Below are 19,997 nucleotides of genomic sequence, written 5' to 3' on the forward strand. Positions count from 1 at the left end.
AAGACAAGTGAAAAGGGATAGATTCCTAATCCCTAAAAGTGGAGGTTAATGTAGGTGTATTGGTTTAAATATAATAATACCTTAAATAACTAGCATTTTCTTTTTCCTAACATACTTTACATATGAGGTTCATATTTGATATCTACTGCAAATCATCATTATGGACAATGTTTCCTTAACTCAAGGTGTTTTTTCAGTAAAATAACTTTTGAAAAATTACTTTCATATTTGGATAATATATTTGTTCCAAGATTATAATATAATTCTATTCTAATTATAATTATAATATCAGGCAGTTGATGGATAATCCTTGTACTCTGGATTCAAATTAAAGATTGACAATTTATTAACTGATGAACTTGAAAAATACACTTAAGCTAACTGAGTTTCAGTTTTCTCATCTGTAAAATGAGAACCATAATTTTTCCTATCCATAGGGACATTGCACTTCTATACATAAAGGACTTTTTGTCAAGCATAGAACAAGTTTCCAGTGACTTCCAAACAGCATTATCCTGTTAGGTCTTTAGAATTTTGGAGATTATGCCAATACTTTCTTTTTTCCACAGGTGATCAATAGTTGAATATATTAGAAAGAAAAAATATGAATTAAGTATATGTTTGAAATAATTTATATTATTGAATGTATTATGTCACAAAAGTAAAATTAAAATGAATAATTTTCATGGAAAAATCTTGATGTATGGATGTGTATATGTGTACATGTTATGTTTGTATTTATGTTGTATATATGTCTGGGCATATATAGAAATGTATAACTCCAGAAAAGTGCCTGTGTATTTAAATCATATCAATGTTTAAACCTTAAGCACACTCTTTTGCTGTGAAGAGACTAATTGGTATGCTTTATCTGGTTGAAAAGATATAAGCTTTCTTTCTTTCATTTCTGTTTTGTCCTTTTTATTGTGAAAAACAATTCCTACTTTTCCTACAAAAGTTATAATAAGTAGTAGTCCCAAAGTGTATATTCACATTGCTTTTAAAATTAAGTGAATTTGAATACTGAAGCATTTCCAAAGAATTGCATTAAAAGAAACAAACAAATACAAAACATATTAAATTGTTGATAAGGGATCAGGGCTAATCATAAAATTACTCTTTCAAATAACAGTAAAATTACTCATATATAATATGAATAAATCAATTAATAATTAGGGAACTATATTTTAAGTCAGTATGTAGAACAAGTTCAATTTTTAAAAAAACTGTATAATATTCTATGTGTTATGAGTTGAATTTGGTAAAAATCTTTTAAATTACATATTCCAAAACATGAAAATACAATATTTGAAGGAAAGTTCCTGAACTTCTATAAAATAAAAATATCTATTTCCTTGGAATTTCAGGAAAATTCTTCCTGAAGGATAAAGATGTTGAAATACGACTTAATAGATTTTTTTTAATTGAAAATTTGGACAAAGCATCCTAGAAGAAGGGTGTGCCAAATAAATGATGTAGCAATTGATATATTTTAGATAACAATTCAATTTATGATAGTATAAAAAATAAATTTAACAAAAGAAGTATAAAACAAGTACTCTGAAAACTAAAACCACTCCTGAAAAAAATTAAAGTCTAAATAAATAGAAAGTATCTAATGTCTATGGATGAGAAAACTAAATATTAAGATGGACATATTCCATAAATTGATAGGCTCAATATAACTATAAAAATCTTATTTGCAAAAAAAGATGAAATTTTCTTAAATATTACATAAAAATTCAAAGGACCAAAAATAGCTAAACTGTCTTGAAAAGGAATAACGTTGAAGAATTCACAATTGCCAAACACAAAGCTTACTTAACAATTGATTCGCAATAAATTGAGAATGTTGTACAGGCATTAGACAAACTATCACATTTACAGTCAATAAATTTTTGACCAGAGTGCCAAGAAAATTCAACAGAAAAAAATAATCTTTTCAATATATGATGAGGGAACTCCATGCAATAGAAAACAGTTACAGCCTTACCTCACAACATATAAAAATTAAATCAACACAAATCAAAAAACTAAATATAAGAACGCAAATCACAAGTCTCCTGGATGATCATATATGTGGAAATCACTGTGACCTTGATCAATGTTTTCTTAAACATGATACCAAAAGTATAAGAAACAAACAACAAAAAAAGGGTAAGTTGGAAGTCATCAAACTTAAAAATATTTGTCCTTAAGAACATCAATATAAAGTGAAATGACAAACCACAGAGTGGCAGAAAATACTTGCAATTCACAGTTGATAATGGACTTATATGTAGAATATTTTAAGAACTTTTACAACTGAATAATAATCTGATTTCTTTATAAATGTTTTCATTAGTATATTATAGTTACACATATAGTGGATTTTATTTTAACATAATGGATAGTGGATTTCATTTTAACATAATTTGCTCTATTTCAGTCCCCAGTATTTCCTCTATTATTCCCTTCCTGTCTGGCCTTATACCCCCTACCTCTAGTCTACTGGTCTTCCATTTATTTATTCTTTCTTTTCTTTTTAAAATTGTTTAAATTTATTTTTGGTTCTTTTTAGTTATACATGACAGTTGAATATATTTTGATAAAATTATACAAGAATAGATTGCATCTTATTCTAGTTAGGACCCCAACACAATGTATGTTTTTTTAACTGATGTTTATTAGTGAAATTCGCTGTGACATATTTATATATGTACGTATTGTAATCTGGTCAAATTCATTCTTTATTTTCCCCTTTTTCCCATCCTTCCTCCCTCAATCTCCTTCCTGTTTTTCACTGATCTTCTCTGTGTTTCATGGGATCAGCCTCCTCACTTTTTCCCCTTACTTTGCTCTAGGTTCTGCATATGAAAGAAAATATTTTACCATTGGATTTCTGAGTCTGGCTTATTTCATTTAGCATGATGTTCTCCAGTTCTATCCATTTAGCAGCAAATACCATAATTTCAGTCTTCTTTTTGGATGAGCAAAACTCCACTATGTATATATACCAAATTTTCTTAATGTGTGTATATATATATATATATATATATATATATATATATATATATATATATATCTTTGTTGAAAGTCACCTGGGTTCATTCATGGTAGTTACCTGGGCTATTGTGAATTGCACTGCTATAAACACTAATGTACCTATATCACTCTAGTATGCTGATTTTAGTTCATTGGATCAATTTCAAGGTGTAGAATAGCTAGATCATATGATGATTCTATTCCTAGTTTGTTGAGGAATCTCAATACTGCTCTCTAAAGTGGTTCTACGAATTGAGAGTATTACCAACAATGTATGAATGCAGATTTTTCCCCATGTCATTGCTAGCATTTATTATTATTTGTATTCTTGATGATTGCCATTCTATCTGAAGTAAGATAGAATCTCAAATGTTTGGATTTTGCATTTCCCAGATTGCCAGGGATTGTTACGGTTTATATTTGTAATATAACGAATTTTTTATATTGTATATATATAATAAAATATATTTCACTTATATATTATGTATATATTGTACTATATATATCTATACATATACATTTATTTATTTATCAGCCATTTGTATTACTTCTAAGAAATATCTGTTTAGTTGTTTTGCCTATATAATTGTTTGATTACTTAGTTTTTAATGTTAAGATTTTTGAGTCCAGGATATCAATCCCTGTTGGAGGAATAGCTGGCAAAGACATTCTCCTATTCTATAGGTTGTTCAGCTATTGTGAATAGAACTACTATAAACATTGACGTGGCTGCATTACTGTAGTATGCTGATTTTAAGTCCTTTTAAAAGAATTTAAGAGATTATAGAGCATCACTAAGGTCATTTCATTTACTGTGCACAATCATTTCCTTCACTGTGCACAAGCATTTTAATTTTATTTTAATTTGATGTTGTCTCACTTATTGATTCTTGGTTTTATTTCTTCAAATTTTAAGTGTCTCAAATAACTCTATTTAAAAATAGGCAAAAGATCTGAAAGAAATTTTTTCCAAAGAATATATTAATACATTAAAAGAGTCTACATTTCATTAGGTACCAGGAAAATGCAAAAAAAATAAAAGGCCATCCCACACTCACTAGGAGTGGCCATTCCACACTCACTGGCTATAATCAGTAAGATACATACCCCCCAAAATAGAATATATCTCCACATGAAACTCGTATATGAATTTTCATATCTGCATTAATCATAAAAACCCAAAGTATAAATAACTCAAATATTTGTCATCTGATGAGGGGATAAAAAATGCTGTTACATATGTATGGTGCAATAGCAGTGAAAAATGAAGCACTGATACATGCCATAAAATGAATGAGTCTTGAAAATACATTAAATAAGTCAAACATAAATGATCATATATTGTAAAATGCCATTTCTATGAGAAATTTCTGTAAGTCAAAGAAATATATGAATAGAAAGTAGATTATTGGTTGTAAATATTGGTGAGCTTGGGAGGAAATGGAAAGTTAACAAGAGATTCTTTTTGAATAGAAAAAAATGTTCTAAAATTGATTATGATGTTTTCTTAACTCTGAATATGCTAAAACCATTACACTTCACATTTTCCAATGATACATTTATGGCTATGAATTATATCATGATGATTCTTTAAAACAAAGTATTTTAAAGTAGGAAAAATGACACTTCAAGAATCATCTCTTGTGTACCTACTGTTATCAGTGTTCTACTATTAAGAAAGTTAAGCTTTTATTACTTGGTGATAAAGTGGCCTTATCAACATTATCTTGAAAAGCATTTGCATTTCATCAAATTTAAATTTTAACAAGATATTTGTAGACTCATAAGGTCAATTTACGATAGCTAAACTATGGAACCAACCTAGGTTCCTTCAATAGATGAATGGATAAAGAAAATGTAGTATATATACTCAATGAAATATTACTCAGCTTTAAAAAAGAGTACAAATATGACATTTTCTAGTAAATGGATAGAATTAGAGTTATCATGCTAAGTGAAATAAGCCAATCCCCCAAAATCAAAAGCTGAATGTTTTCCCTAATGTACAGATGCTAATTCACAATAAGCCATGGGGTAGTAGAGAAGAACAGTGTTATCTTAGATCAGGTACAGGGAAGTGAAGGGAGGGAAGGGGAGGAAACGTAGGGATAGGAAAGATAGTAGAATGAAACAGACATTATTACTTTATGTATATATATGACTGCATGACCAATATGATTCGACAACATGTTCACTCAGAAAAATGAGAAATTATATCCCACCTATGTATATCAAAGTGAATAAATGCATTATACTATTATGTATAACTAATTAAAACAAATAAAAATTTTAAAAATTAACATTAATGAATATCATACATTCTAAGGTATTATTAATAAAATTTTATATCACAATATTTAATATTAAGAAAATTATGCTATTTATATAAAATCTTAGTCATAGCTTGGAGCTAAAACAAAACTAATACAGCATATTATGCATCTTATAAAATATAACTCTGAGATAAATTACATTGGCGTCTCTAAATATAAGGACAACTCTTAAGTACTATATGCACTTAAGTTTTGTTTTTCAGTCAATTAATATATCAATTTTACTAATGTAAATATATTGTAATGTAATATATTCAGGAACACAGCTGGATAAGTTGACAGCCTGTGTTATCCTCTTAACCAAAGCAAATGTTTGGAGTTGGTATTTAAACATAGTTTTGGCTTGGAATGTGAAACTTCATTATTCATATCTTTATTGCATATGATGCCAAAAAGTATATTTACTCTGAGTATTTTACAGATAATTTGTTGTTTTGTTTTGGTTAAATTTATTACCATGCCCTGTTTTTTTAAAGCCTGACTATATATCTCATATTTCTGTCTTCTTGAAATAAAACAGGGTAATAATTCTCAGAGAATTTGTGAGTTAAAAAGGAAAACAGAGTGTCAATATACTGTGATGGATTTCAAATTGATTCATTAAATGTTTTACATCTGATTATAAATGCTCTAGTAAAATAATGGTCTTTTCTGTGCCAAGAAATATTTCAATACACTGAAAACTAAACTATGAAAAACCACTAAAGTCCTTGTTATGATTTAGATGTAAGGTGTCCCCTAAAAGCTCATGTGTGAGACAATGAAAGGTGGTTTACAGGTAAAATGATTAGGTTACGAAAGCCTTAACCTAATCAGTGAATTCCCTAATAGGGATTAAATGAGTAGTAACTGTAGGCAGGTAGAATGTGGCTGGAGGAGTGGGTCCTGGAGGAGTGCCTTTGGGTTACATAGTTTGTCTATATAACTCAAAGGAGATCTCTCTGCTTCCTGAAGGTCATGTTCTGAACTGCTTTCATTCACCACATGATGTTCTGCTTCACATCAAGCCCAGAGGAATGGAGTAGACCATCTGTGAACTGAGACTTCTGAAACCAGGAGCCCCCAAATAAGCTTTTCCTTCTGTAACATTGCCAGGTCTTCCAGTCATGGTAGCAAAAAAGCTGACTAAAATAGCTCATTAACTACTAAAGAAAGTTGGTCAAATACCACTACATCTTTGGTCACTTAAAAAGCAAACTTTAGAATCTTTGAAATAGTTGTAATTTTTAAGCCTTCGGTATATAATGGAATATTCTCCTATTATGATGCTAAGTAAGTAATAAAATGGAATTTGATACAGTCTCTTTCAAAGAGGATAAAAGCACATTATTCATCTGTAAGTGGCATCTGTCAGTATATATGAAATAGCAATAATAGTATATTACCTTAAATAATTAAGGTAATATAATAATATTTAAATAATTAAGGTAATATACTATTATTGTCTACTTTTTTGTTTCTATTACTTTATATAAATTATAAAAGTTTAAAATGTAGAAGTTAATAAGGCAATGATGATAATAATAAAAGTATATTACATGATCTGTTATGATTGTGAATTTTTAAAAAATCACATAATACCTTATTATTATATGCAGTTTTTATGGTTTGTGTTTGTATACCATTTAAAAATATTGTAAACTAAATTTATTATACAGTTCACTACTTAAAAACACAACTCTTTCTGCTTAATATATGTAGTCAATGTCAATACATAAATCTTAAAATATGTGAATTTATACATAGATGTCTTAATCAGGGAATGCCATGAGACCAAAAAACAAACAAAAAACCTGAACACTCAAGTATCTATAAAAACTTAAGTATCTACATATAGCAAATGTTGATTTCATCAATTTTCTTCCAGTTCAACCATAGTATATGTATTTGAAGAATTTTTTATAAATTTCATGTTATCTAAAATCATCTGGTTTTAAATTATATTTCATTTGTTCTTATTCATATGGCAGAAGTAAAAATGAAATCACTTTATAATGTAATCAGCCATTAGCTTAATCTCCTTTCCAATAGAACTGGTATTGAAACAGAATTCTATCTCTGTGTTTGGAAGTGTCTTTATGTTCTTTTAACTATAGATCCAAACATAATACAAATTGTCTTTAACAATTTCTAACAATATTATTTAAAAAATAGCTTAGCCCAGCATGGTAGTGCACACCTATAATCCCAGGGAGGCTGAGGCAGGAGGATCACGAGTTCTAAGCCAGCCTCAGTAAAGGCTAAGCAACTCAATGAGACCCTGTCTCTAAGCCCTACAAAAAGCACTGAGGATGTGGCTCAGTGGTTGAATGCCCCATAATTCAATCCCTGATTACCCCCCAAAAAAATTATATGTACACATTATAGAATACTACATTACCTGTCAACAGTTTTCAAATAGCTGAAAACGTTGGTTAAGTCTAAAGAACATAGGTACATCTTGTTTATATTTATTTATACTTACATCTACTAAAAAGGCATCAGTAAATTTAAAACTAGATAATGAATATTTCAAACTGTTCTGGGTTAGGGATAAAATATTTTACTTGAAATTATTAATATTTGTAAGCTTTCCATTAATTTAGGATTATTAAATGTATAATATTTCTAATTATTAAAATGTGAAAGTATTAATCTATTCTTTCAAACATCCTTTATTATATACCTAGAATGAGAAAGGTGATATACTAAGCTCAAAGAACAGAACCATGAACAAGTTCAGGGCAGTTTGTTTCCACATATACTGTGAAAAGATAGCTCCATGTATAACTTTAATATGTTTAGAAAAAATTTGGGATCTGAAGGGAGCATCTGATATCTTATTAGAAGTTATTGTTCCTTCAGCTTTATCTGGCAGTATAATAAGTTCTGAAAATATTCTTTTTAGAGATGGCCCATTTCTATCCTGACATGTGTACAAAGGGCAGACTGGTTTTGGCCTCAGGCAAAGATTGATTTATCATGTTTCTTTTGAACTAAAATCAATCCCTCTGCATTTTTTTCACTTTAAAATTACTGTTAAACATCTTAAGCATAAATATAGTACTTAACAGAAAAAAAAGCATTAAAAGAAAGATCTAAGAGGGAAACATAAAAGAAGTAGTTCCATAATAATGTGATTCATCAGAAAATGCGTAATGTACAATACTATTTTATGATATAAAATTACTATAGGAAAATGAGACATATATACATAAAATTAGATGTCTTTTCTTATTTGTAAGAAAAGCAAATTATTGACATAATTTATTGAAAACTGGGATTGTTAATGGAAAAGAATGTAGGCAAAAGTTTCTGCCTTTTTTTCATCTTCTTGTCTTTTAGGAAGACTTTTTGAACTATTCCAATAATGAGAGAATGTCAATTACCACAGAGAATTCTACAGATAAAATGATTGATAAAATAGCTACTTTCAAGTTATTATGAAAGTACATAAAATGTGTGTTTATAAGATATTTTAAACATGAGTGTCCTTTCTTGAACTTGTGTTAGTTACATTATTGCTACAACATGAGACATACAATATATCTACAAAAGCTTAAATCTGCTAGACAATAAAGAAAAGATAATACATTTTTGATAGTAAGTTGTATATGTGTTGTATATTGTGACTCTATAAAGCTGTGTATTATACTGTGTTTTAGAAATAGCTCAGAGGAATATGAAAACTTAAAAATGCAAATGAAGGAAATGCAAAATAAATGTAATGCCTTTAAGTAGATTAACATCATCATTAACTTCTTCATCATCATAAGCAAAAATGAAGCATAGGGGTGCATTTCTTAATAAAATGCTCAAGTTTGGACCTTTAAAACCCAACATTGAAACATGTTTTAACAGTACATAAATAGAATAAATGAACTGTGTTATTAGATACTCTGTGATTATGTTGAATTAATATTTAAAATCTTTACCAATGCATATTTAACTGTGGTTATATTAGAGAACTCTCAAAATTGAACAAAACCTGGTGATGTAGGACTGTAACCCCAACTATTCAGGAGACTAAGGCAAGAGATCTCAAGTTCAAGGACATCCTGGGCAAATTAAGGAGACCCTATCTAAAAATAAAGTTTAAAAATACAAGGCCTCAGGAATGCAATTCAATGACAAACTGCTCTTCAGTTCAATCCCCAGTACACTCTCCAATAAAAACAAAACAAACAAAACAAAAAAACCCAACCTCTATTAATTGCAACTGAAATTTTCTATGTAGTCAAATTGAAATTACACTGGTGAATAGTTATTTATTATAATATCACTATCTGAAATACATTTCTATCAAATTATTCAGTGCAATCTGAATATATTATTGATAACACTAAAAATACTTAAAAGTCAATATTTTCTTTAACCCTTCATTAAAGTCCACTTCAGTTTAAGCAGATAGTATTATCAGTGATCCTAATTTAGAGCACAAGTGAAAACTGCCTATCACAAGTACTCAACAAGTTCCTGCAATCTAAAGGACAGAATGGGTGGTGATGAAGAAATATCTAATTTGATTCCAGTAATCATGAAAAATAAGTAGTCAGTCCAATTTAGGGACAGAAAAATTAAGAAAAGTAAGAACAGAAAAACAAGAGGAAACTCTTTTCCACCCAGGTTTCCACATGCTTTTTTTTTTTTTTTAGTGTTTGTGATCATTAAATCATTAAATAAAATTCCTCAGCACTAAATCTCAATAGCAGTGTTCCTTGGCACTAGTCTCTGTATCTATCCTGACATTTCTGATCAATCTATTAAGAAATCTGAAAGTCGAACTGTGCTAATTTTCAATTTAAGCAATTACATACAACTTAGACTTGTTACCCTGACCACACGTGAATGTGAGACACTGAAAAACAATTGAAATAAAGTAATGAATAAAGGCGGGGGAGGCATTAAAAATCAATTTGGGGTGGCATGGTAGAGCACACCTACAATCCCATATATTTGAGATGGTGTAGGCAGGAACGTCATAAGTGCCAGCCAGCGCAATTTAGCAAGTCCCTGTCTCAAAAAGTAAAAAGGGCTGGACATGTAGCTCGGTGGTATAGGACTTGTTTAGTATGTGTAAGTTCATGGGTTCAATCTCCAGTACCTCAAAAACAAAATCAATTTTTATACTAATATATCACATAATAGTGTCAATTAAAATAGCTATGAACTTTATTTTGGTGACTTAGATGTGCAAGGAAATTTAAACTCCATCTATTCCTCCAAAGAAAACTCTAATTTATTGTTTATTGGAAGAGTTATTGTTAAAGATAAAAAGCATGCTTCTAGCTAGAAACTGTGAGACATGTCAGATATTCCATTAACAGAAACCACATTGATAAGTTCATTCTTTTTCTTGGGCATAACTCTCAAAGTTCTGAAAGACAACCTTTCAAAGTACAGGATTTTTTTTTATACCACCAGACTGAAAGCATTTTCCTTCCTGCATTAACAGGACCTTTGGGTGGACATCTACATTCAAACCATAACACTTGATGTAGAAAAAAAAAGCAGTAAGACACTTACTAGGGCTGGAATTGTATGACACAGGGAAATTCATAGTAGGAAAAGTGATTGGAAAGAATATCAGTAGCAAACCACATGTAGACTTGCTAAATTATTGGATACAAGACTGTTTAAGGTCAAAATTCCAAACAAATACCCAAGAGAAAAAAGGAGAATTATTTAACTTATTACAATACAGTAGACACTTTGTCAGGATAAAAATTTGAAAAATACTCCAACAAAAGAATTCACAATATATTTGTGAAGATCATTCAAAAAACATAAAAAATATAACTAATTATATAAGGAAGTCCATAATGATATTGCATAATCCTAAGGAAAGGAATAGATACTAAGATTTCAAATAATGGACATAATGTCATGGAGTTTTGATATTTCTTTGGTAGATAAACGTAACTGGAAATGGAAGGATTATTTAGAACTTAATAGCAGGGATTCTGTAAAGAAATATCTGAAGCTGCTAAGAGTGACAAAAGCACACAACACAGGTTTAGGTGAGGTGAGATCAATTCCATTTAATTTTAAGTAAAATTCTCAGGTAGTACTTTAGAAGCAATTCATGAAAGATTATGTACATGAGAATAAGGAGCTTGCACCTGCTATTTTGTGTGTATGTCGAGCAGGGCAGTTTTGAAGAGATTGTTTCCAAATAGGAGAGATTGTTTCCAAATAGGAAAGATTATAGATAGGGAAATTCAGGCTTGAATAGCCATTGGAAAGACTTTGGGAATTGCTGTTCAGGAAAGTTTCCACTATCTCAACCTTCTCTACAATGGGAATTGTTCTCAAAAGTACTGAGAAAAGGCACCTTGCTACTCAAGACCCTCCAGGGGGCACTTATCAACCATTTCAACTGTAGCAATTAAGGCAATAGATTTCTGAAGGGCTCACTTGGAAGTTATTCCACTTGTCCATTATTTGCATATCTACCTGCCAGTGGAGAATAATACCTATTTCTTTTCCAAGATTTCCTCTTATTAGCAAACTATAAACCAGAATCCACTGGGGAATGAGTTACTAGGAAATGAAATTCTTGGCATCTCCTACAAAAGGCAGAGAGATGAACTTAGAAGTGAGTAGCAGTGAAGATTGGTGGGAACAGACTATCCAGTAGGAAAGGAAAGATCAAAAGATTGAAACAGACTCAGGACTTTGCATCTATCTTTATCCAAAGAAAAGTTCAATTCTGAAATTATAGTTTCATATAATACTTAACTTAAACAACTGATTATACTTCTCAAATTTTAAACAGAATGAGAAACATTTAAATATTGTTATTTCCAATAAAAATGCATTCTATTAAATACATAATGCATCAATTGTCATGCCTTAATTTTATTTAGCTACTGGCAACCATTTTTTTTCAATCTGTCTTCTTATGACATGACTATGAAAAACTTTCCATTCTTGCTATTCTTATCTGTTTTTGTCACTCTTTAATGCTTTTAAAATGTGATATCCAGAATTAAATAAGGGTCTCATAATAAAATATAAGTAGAATACAGTAGAACTGTTTCAGTCCATGATTTTGATACTATCTTTATATTTATTCAGCCAAAGTTTAAAATTGTGTTTTAGAATTAGTTTCACACGTCTGCCTAATCTTGGGCTTGCAATCAAAATTTTCCAGTATTTTGCAAATGAACCAATGCCAAGCTAGGTCACCTTCCCTGGATAGATGTTGGAATCATTAACACAAAATCAATAGCTGTCACCAAATAAATGAGTGAAATTTGCAAAGGAAAGATAGCAAATCTTATGAAAGAAATACAGAAAGCAAATTAATGTCTGATCTTTGAAGATGGAGTTCACAGCTGAAGAGTTTATCAAAAATTGAAATTAGGCCAGATAAATATTATTTATGAAACAAAATTTGAGCCAGTAAAGAAGTTAATTCCATTTTATATATAGTAGAACAAATGAGGTGATTTCCTATCAAAACAGTTAAAAGGAAAAAGAAAATACAGCACAACAGATCTGTTTCAAAGCACAGATTGAATAGATTGGATGAGACATATGCCTGATTAGACAAGGATCAGAGGCAAATATGTGATGAGAAATTGTAATATCAGATGCAAAAAACTAATTTTAAAGTGTAAGAATCAAGGGAAAATAGAGATTTAGGAAAATAAATAGTAAATTTTCTCTCAAACAGTGTGACCATGAGCTACTGCAATATGGTGGAACACCATGGCTCAAAAATAATTTGAAATCATTTAAATTTCAACAGATATGACACAATACATAAGCAATATAGCTTTTCAAAAATAAATTAAGATAGAGATATTTGGAATGTGCATCATCTTAGAATGGTTTGTATTTGCTTTAAATATATTTTCATATAGAATATATCTTTTAAAGTCTCCAAAAAATACTGCTGCTGTTGAGTGAGAAATTATTGAACAATCCAAGCAGCTGCAAGAAAAACAGTTTTATTACTAAATTAATAATTTCAAACTGGACCAGAAGGGACCATCATCCCTCTGGTTATGGAAGCATATTGTTCTTCAGCTTAGCTAAGCCAGGAGTTTCTAATTGTAATGAAATGAGCCTAATTAAATGACAGCAGATAGAATTTGATATTTTAGTTGATGAAGTATTTGTTTACACTGATTTTTTATGGTTCATATAATTTCAAAAGTAGTACTGTGCCCAGTCATGGAATACTACTGAAAAAGGATTTGACAACAGAATTACAATTCATGAATCTCCTTTTCATTTCTCTATTTTCATCTAATGTACTAATCTGCTTAAAGTATTAAAGAATAAAATGAAAATCATATTAAAACTCTATTTAGAATACTTTCATGTAGCTGTCACCAGTGATTTGAAAAATCAAAGTCTGAGTTGTGAAAGAAACAGAAACCTTAAAGCTTGATGAGATCTATCTCCAATAAATTATTCCCTTGAGTTGAAAAGTTATATAATACTTTACAATTGTTTTTTTCAATTTATAACGATCAAAATTTAATAATATTAGCAAAAATAACACTTTCAAAATTGGCTAGCATTTATATAAGGTTTACACTAAGTCAGAAAATACATTAAGTGCTTTTACAGTAATTATTAAATGCTTTTAGAGTAATTGTTTCTACACATAAAATCAGATGGGTATCAAACTGTTGTAACAGGTTACTCTAAGATATCAGAATGAGAATTATCAAAAAAATACCAGAATGTTCACACATATAAAGTATACAATTTGAATTACTTTTAGAATGTCTATAATGCTGGTAAAAATGTTTGTGTGTGAAGAAAATCAAACAAAAATTATGAAATAGGCTTAATTTATTTTACAAACATCTACTGAGTGATATTCACTAAAACTTTTGAATTATAAAAACAGTGTTGAAAATCAAATTTGTAAACAAAGAAAAATTATTTTATGAAACCAAATATTTAGTACAGAAGTTCCCAAGAGTTCTGGAATTCAATATTCACTATATAATATACAGTGTAGCTTTAAATTTTTCTCCACATATCATGTAGGCAAAGCTGTAGCATTATGTTTGCTATTAAACATAATGTGCTATCATGGAATGGTTGAAAGATAATACAGAAGAAAACATAAAAAAAAAATCAGCAGCTATAGCCAGGCACAGTGGCACATGCCTGGAATCACAGTGGTTTGGGAGGCTAAGGCAGGAGGATCAAGAGTTCAAATCCAGGGACTGGGGTTATGGTTCAGAGGAAAAGGCTCATCTGGCATGCATGAGGCACTGGGTTCAATCCTCAGCACCACATAAATATAAAATGTGTACACCTATAACTAAGAAATAAATGTTTTTTAAAAAGAGTTCAAAGCCAGCCTCAGCAAAGATAAGGTGCTAAGCAACTCAATGAGACCCTGTCCCTAAAAAAATACAAAATAGGACTGGGGATGTGGCTCAGTGGTTGAGTGCCCCTGAATTCAATCCCCGGTACCCCACCACCACCAAAAAAAAGTCAGCAACTATGGAATTGGGTGTAAAAAGATACATATAATGTGGCAATTAAGAAAAATCGGTTTATACAACTTTCAAATCCCAATTAGTAAGCATTAATACTTACATTGCCTGTAAAGTGTAAATAAAGCCATAAAAGCAATAATAAAGTATATCACATAGTTTATCTTTATGTTGAGATTATGAGATATGACTATGGTAATATATCCCATGTAACAAATAATGAAAAAGTGCTAAGCATACAAAACTCATTTAAACTTTAAAGTTGTTCAATGTCGCCACAGTAATTATTTTCACCCTTGTTCATACAGTGTATCTATTATTAAGATATTAACATCCTTACCATGGTGTAGCTGTGGGCCACTTTCATTAATTCGATGCATCCTTGAGCATCTGCGAATGCTCGGATTCCTAAACAGTTAGATGGGTGCAGAAGCTTCATGAGGAAGTGGCAGCACACTTCCACTACTTGAGGAAGCTGAAGAAGGCATGCTGCAGCAAGAAGGTTTTCAATGGTGTCTTCTTTCAATTCCAAGCAACCTAAACGTAAGAGAATTATGAAACTCTTGAGTTTAACAGGCATTGCTCTGTTTCTCAAAACATTAGCAAATCTACTAGAAGGACTGAGACAGATTGATAATCAAGATAAATATGACTCAGAAAAGGCGAGTAATTATTTTAAGTACTTTGTACTTCTTCATGCAATGTTCAAAATTATCCAGTAAATATAAATGCAGTTTTACCTACAGTATCTGTACCCATGTCAGAGCAATTATGGTTCTTCCTTTAGTTATAAAATAAGAACAAAGAGAATTATGGTTCAAGCTATGTTTCTTCAAATTTAGGGGATCAGAGGTTCACTACATTCCTGAAATATGCATCAATTTGTGTCTGAATATGAGGATAATCAAGATATGTACATACTTTTATATATACATATGCTTCAGATTTCTAATATGGTATTTAATTCACTGTATCAATGTCTCTAATTGTCTATAATATTTCTTTCCTTTTGGTCAGTTATATTAGCTAAAATACATTACCTTTTCTGTCTTTACTTTTTTTTTCTTTTTTTCTAACTTTCAGAGAATGGGGCTATTTTTGAGATGTTTAGGACTCACTCTTGAAACATTCTGGCTTACCTATATGGGGTTAGATTGCAATTAGTAATGCAATGTCTTTATGGTTTTACTTTCAGATTTTCTAATTATATTTGAATGGGTTTGGGTTAAGTCATAGTCTCAGAAATGGTTTATTCTATTTTGTGTCATAGACTAGTAGTAGCTCTTTATTAGAAATATCTTCACTAATTTTTCTGAAAACAGAACCAGACCACATTTCCCTTGATTTATAGGGGACATAAGTTTTTATTCTGAACCATGAGCAGAAAGGATGGATGTTTGTTACCAACAAACCAACACATTCAGGATAGATCTTCATAGTCTATGCTCTCCTTCACTCTAACAGCTATTAAAGGTGATAATAAAAACCAAATGGATGCAAATTATACAAGAAAGAGCCAAAGTCCTGAATCAAAACCTGGAATCACTAGATTGAGCTAATAATACTCAAATTGTATTTTAATAATATACTTAGTATTTGAACATATATATTAACCTCTGCAGCCTCATTTACTCTGTTGCAGTTTTCATTTTAATTAGCTAGAACCTGTAATTATATGAACATTTTTATACCATAAGTTATTTTTCCTTCTGTCATTACTACTTTTTTTTTGCTAAATGAATCAAGCTTTTCAGTGAATTGCCTCATTAAACCATTATTTAGAAATCAAAATATTTTTCTGGATCCCTATTAATGAACACTATAGACCAATGGTAATGGGTAGATATTTTTAGGAGTATAATTATTTCATTAAACTTATTTAGAAATTACTGGCATTGCTGAATATGAAGATATATGGTATCATTAGTACTGGAAAATTATTGCCCATTTTTATCTAAATGATTCTTAATTTTTTCTTAGAGAATATTTCCTAAGGAATATAAATTGGAACACCTCATTCTCTCCTCCATGTCTGTAACTATTTTCCTAGCTTCCATTCACTAATTCTTTGTAATATCTAACATTTTATTTACCCCTCATTTTTAGAACAGCAATAGAGTTTGTTTGTTGGTTTGTTTATTTATTGGTACCAGGAATTGAACTCAGGGGCACTCAATCACTGAGCCACATCCCCAGTCCTGTTTTTATTGATTGATTGATTAGTAAAAGGGATTGAACTCAGGGGCACTCAATCACTAAGCCACATTCCCAGCCCTATTTTGTTTTTTTATTTAGAGACGGTGTCTCACTCTGTTGCTTAGTATCTTGCTTTTGCTGAGGTTGGGTTTGAATTCAAGATCCTCCTGCCTCAGCCTCCCAAGCCACTAAGATTACAGGCATGTGACATTGCACCCAGCAATAATATTTATTTTTATTATTAGAAGTGATCTTCATGAGAATTACTTGTGCCACAATGTGTGTAATATTTTTATATCCACCTTCAAATCCATAGATACTTCCTTGGGTTTGCTCATTTTGACTCAGGATGTCAAATGCTGTTCATCCCTGACTTCTTAACAGTTTATCTAACCTTCAATTCTAGAAGTACCTTCCATTTGAATTATTCACTTTATAGAATTTCCAATTATTTAAACAACACAAACTTTTGTTACTAAAAATAAATATACTTAATATCTTCCTTTATTATTCATTTGTTTTTCTGCTTTCTGTCTTCATATAACTTCACCATATTTAAATTTGGTTATAATTACCTAAATATAAATATGTATGAATCTTAGTTAAAATGGGAAACTGTGAGAATTTTAGTTGTTTTTCTAAGAAAATAATGATCTGTGCTATGCTCATTTCCAAGTCTTCTAAATACTGAAGTTTGAATTATTCAAGTTAGTTTTATAAATAAAATGTTTTGTTTTTCACACCAAAGTTTTTATTCTGGAATATTTTTCACCTTCATTAATTTGTAACAATAATATAAAAATACTCATATGCCCTTCATCTACCTTCACCAAGTGTTAGGTATATATGTATGTGTACATTGATGCTATACTTGTAAAATTATCTGAAAATTAATTTCAGCCATCATATTTCAAACTTAGGTGTTTCTGCATGTATTACCAAAAACAAGGATATTCTCCAGTTTAGTGGCAATGTAATTATCTCATATGAAACTGATGCAAAATTATTTGCTCCAACAACATTTTCACCAAATGTTCAACTAATATGCTGTATATCTTTAATTTTTTAAATTCATGATCTAGTCAAGGATTACACCTTATATTTAAGTTCCTTCACCTTTTTTAGTTTAGAAAGTTTCCCAGTCTTTTTGTAATGCATGGTATTTATTTTGGTGAAGAATGCAGAAAGTTGTTTGTAGAATTCCCCAGCTTGTTCTTATCAAATAATTTCTCCATGATGGAATTTTTAAAAAAAAATTTAAATACCTATATTTTGTTTATTTATTTTTTATGTGGTGCTGAGGATTGAACCCAGGGCCTCACATGTGCTAGGCCAGCGCTCTACTGCTTAGTCACTACCCCAGCCCCATCTCCATGATGAAATTTGGTGAAATACTTTTGACACGAATATCACTGATCTTATACATTTTTAATGCCCCTTCAGGAAACTCATGATGTCAGAGTATCCCATTGTTGGTGGCATTAAGCTTAACACCTTTCCTAAAGGAGTATGTATCTGCCATATTTCTTCATTTTGAAGAAACATCTTTCTTTATAATTGATAAGTAATCTGCTGGATGAGAAATAGTTTTCCTTCTATACAATGACATTTCACCCATAACCTAACATGTTTAATAGATAAACAGGATTATATTTTATTTATGAGTTTCATTGAAAGAGTAAGACAGCAAAGGAATCTAAAGCAGGATTCTAAGTGTAGAAAGGACTGATGAAGAAGAAAATAAAGAACAGATGAAATTAAGGTAATAATTGAAAGGGACTACATGTAATGTAAAACAAAGATACTCTTCATTATATATTAATTTTCAATTAAATAACTTCATTTATTTTATATGAGGGATGTTCTATCAGTAAGAAAATTAACCTTGTTATTTAAAACTGCAAGATTTCAATTAATTTGCATTCAGATATTATCAAGTAGCAGAAAACTGAGAACTGTAGGTCAATTCAGAGGGACATGTTTGCTTATAGCAACAAAATTCTCTGAGGAGTTTATCACAGAATGAATAACATTATCATGCAATAATGTTGTCAAATAAAATCATTATCTAAAGTTGAGAGACTTATACCAATTTGAATTAAGACTAATTACATCAGTGCTAATTATTGATATAAAGTTTTATAAAATACATAGAGAGCACCCAAAACAGTATTCTATAAGTTGTAAAAACCTATTTTTATATCAATATTAGTTTATTTATGAAATATTTATAAACATAAGTTAAAATAGTGGACACATTGAAATCTGCTATTTATAGGTAATCGATCCTAAGTCTAGTAATTTTTAATTTTATATATGTATCTTCAATATATTTTCATGATTTAAGACCTTCAGAGGGATTTTTTTTCTAAATTGTTCAATAAGGCAGCAAAAAAATCAGGTGAAAGGGATAAACACAAAAGGTACAGCTTTTATAGATTACATATAACTATGATTTTAGAAGATCAGGAGGTGACTTTCCTTAGTTTTATTTACAATATTTCTCAGTAGATTTTGTTCAGAACAACTAGCACAGTGGGCCTAGGCTGCTGTACTTGAAAATAGCTGCCTATAAGATGTGATTAACTGGGATCTGAGATCTTACATTTCAAGAGGATTCACACCACTAATTGATATGAAAATCTCACTGTGCCTAAACTGTTTGTACATACTGTGTGGTTTATGCTGAATACCTGTTTCCTTCTGAGAGTCTGAAATAATGTTATGTCTAGACAGTAACAGTCTATATGATGCACAACTAATAAAACTGCATACTATGTCTCTGGTTGGCTTCCCTGGTTGGCACTTTTTCACAACTCATTAAAGGGGGGGGGTGCAGTGTATCCTGTAGGACTCAACTAGAATGGGGCCCTTGGAAATATGTGTCTGGTTTCCTCTGGATTGCATTCCATGGGCCTTTGCCCTTTCCTGACTATGTGTTTTCTTCCATAATTAATCATAGCCATTAGTATGCAGATTCTTGATAGTTATT

The 19,997-nt window shown here is 30.3% G+C and overlaps 1 protein-coding gene across 2 annotated transcripts in view; it reads right to left on the bottom strand.

Annotated features, from left to right (window-relative positions):
* Klhl1 (kelch like family member 1) overlaps nucleotides 1-19,997 on the bottom strand; it is a 392,360-nt gene that overhangs the window by 223,382 nt on the left and 148,981 nt on the right. For both annotated transcript variants that reach the window (XM_077792806.1, XM_077792803.1), the window contains one exon: nucleotides 15,150-15,346. In XM_077792806.1, coding sequence (XP_077648932.1) covers nucleotides 15,150-15,346 — 197 coding nt within the window. The remainder of the gene's footprint in view (nucleotides 1-15,149; nucleotides 15,347-19,997) is intronic.

This window comes from Urocitellus parryii, chromosome 2 (assembly GCF_045843805.1).
Source record: "Urocitellus parryii isolate mUroPar1 chromosome 2, mUroPar1.hap1, whole genome shotgun sequence".
In the NCBI taxonomy this organism is placed as follows: domain Eukaryota; kingdom Metazoa; phylum Chordata; class Mammalia; order Rodentia; family Sciuridae; genus Urocitellus; species Urocitellus parryii.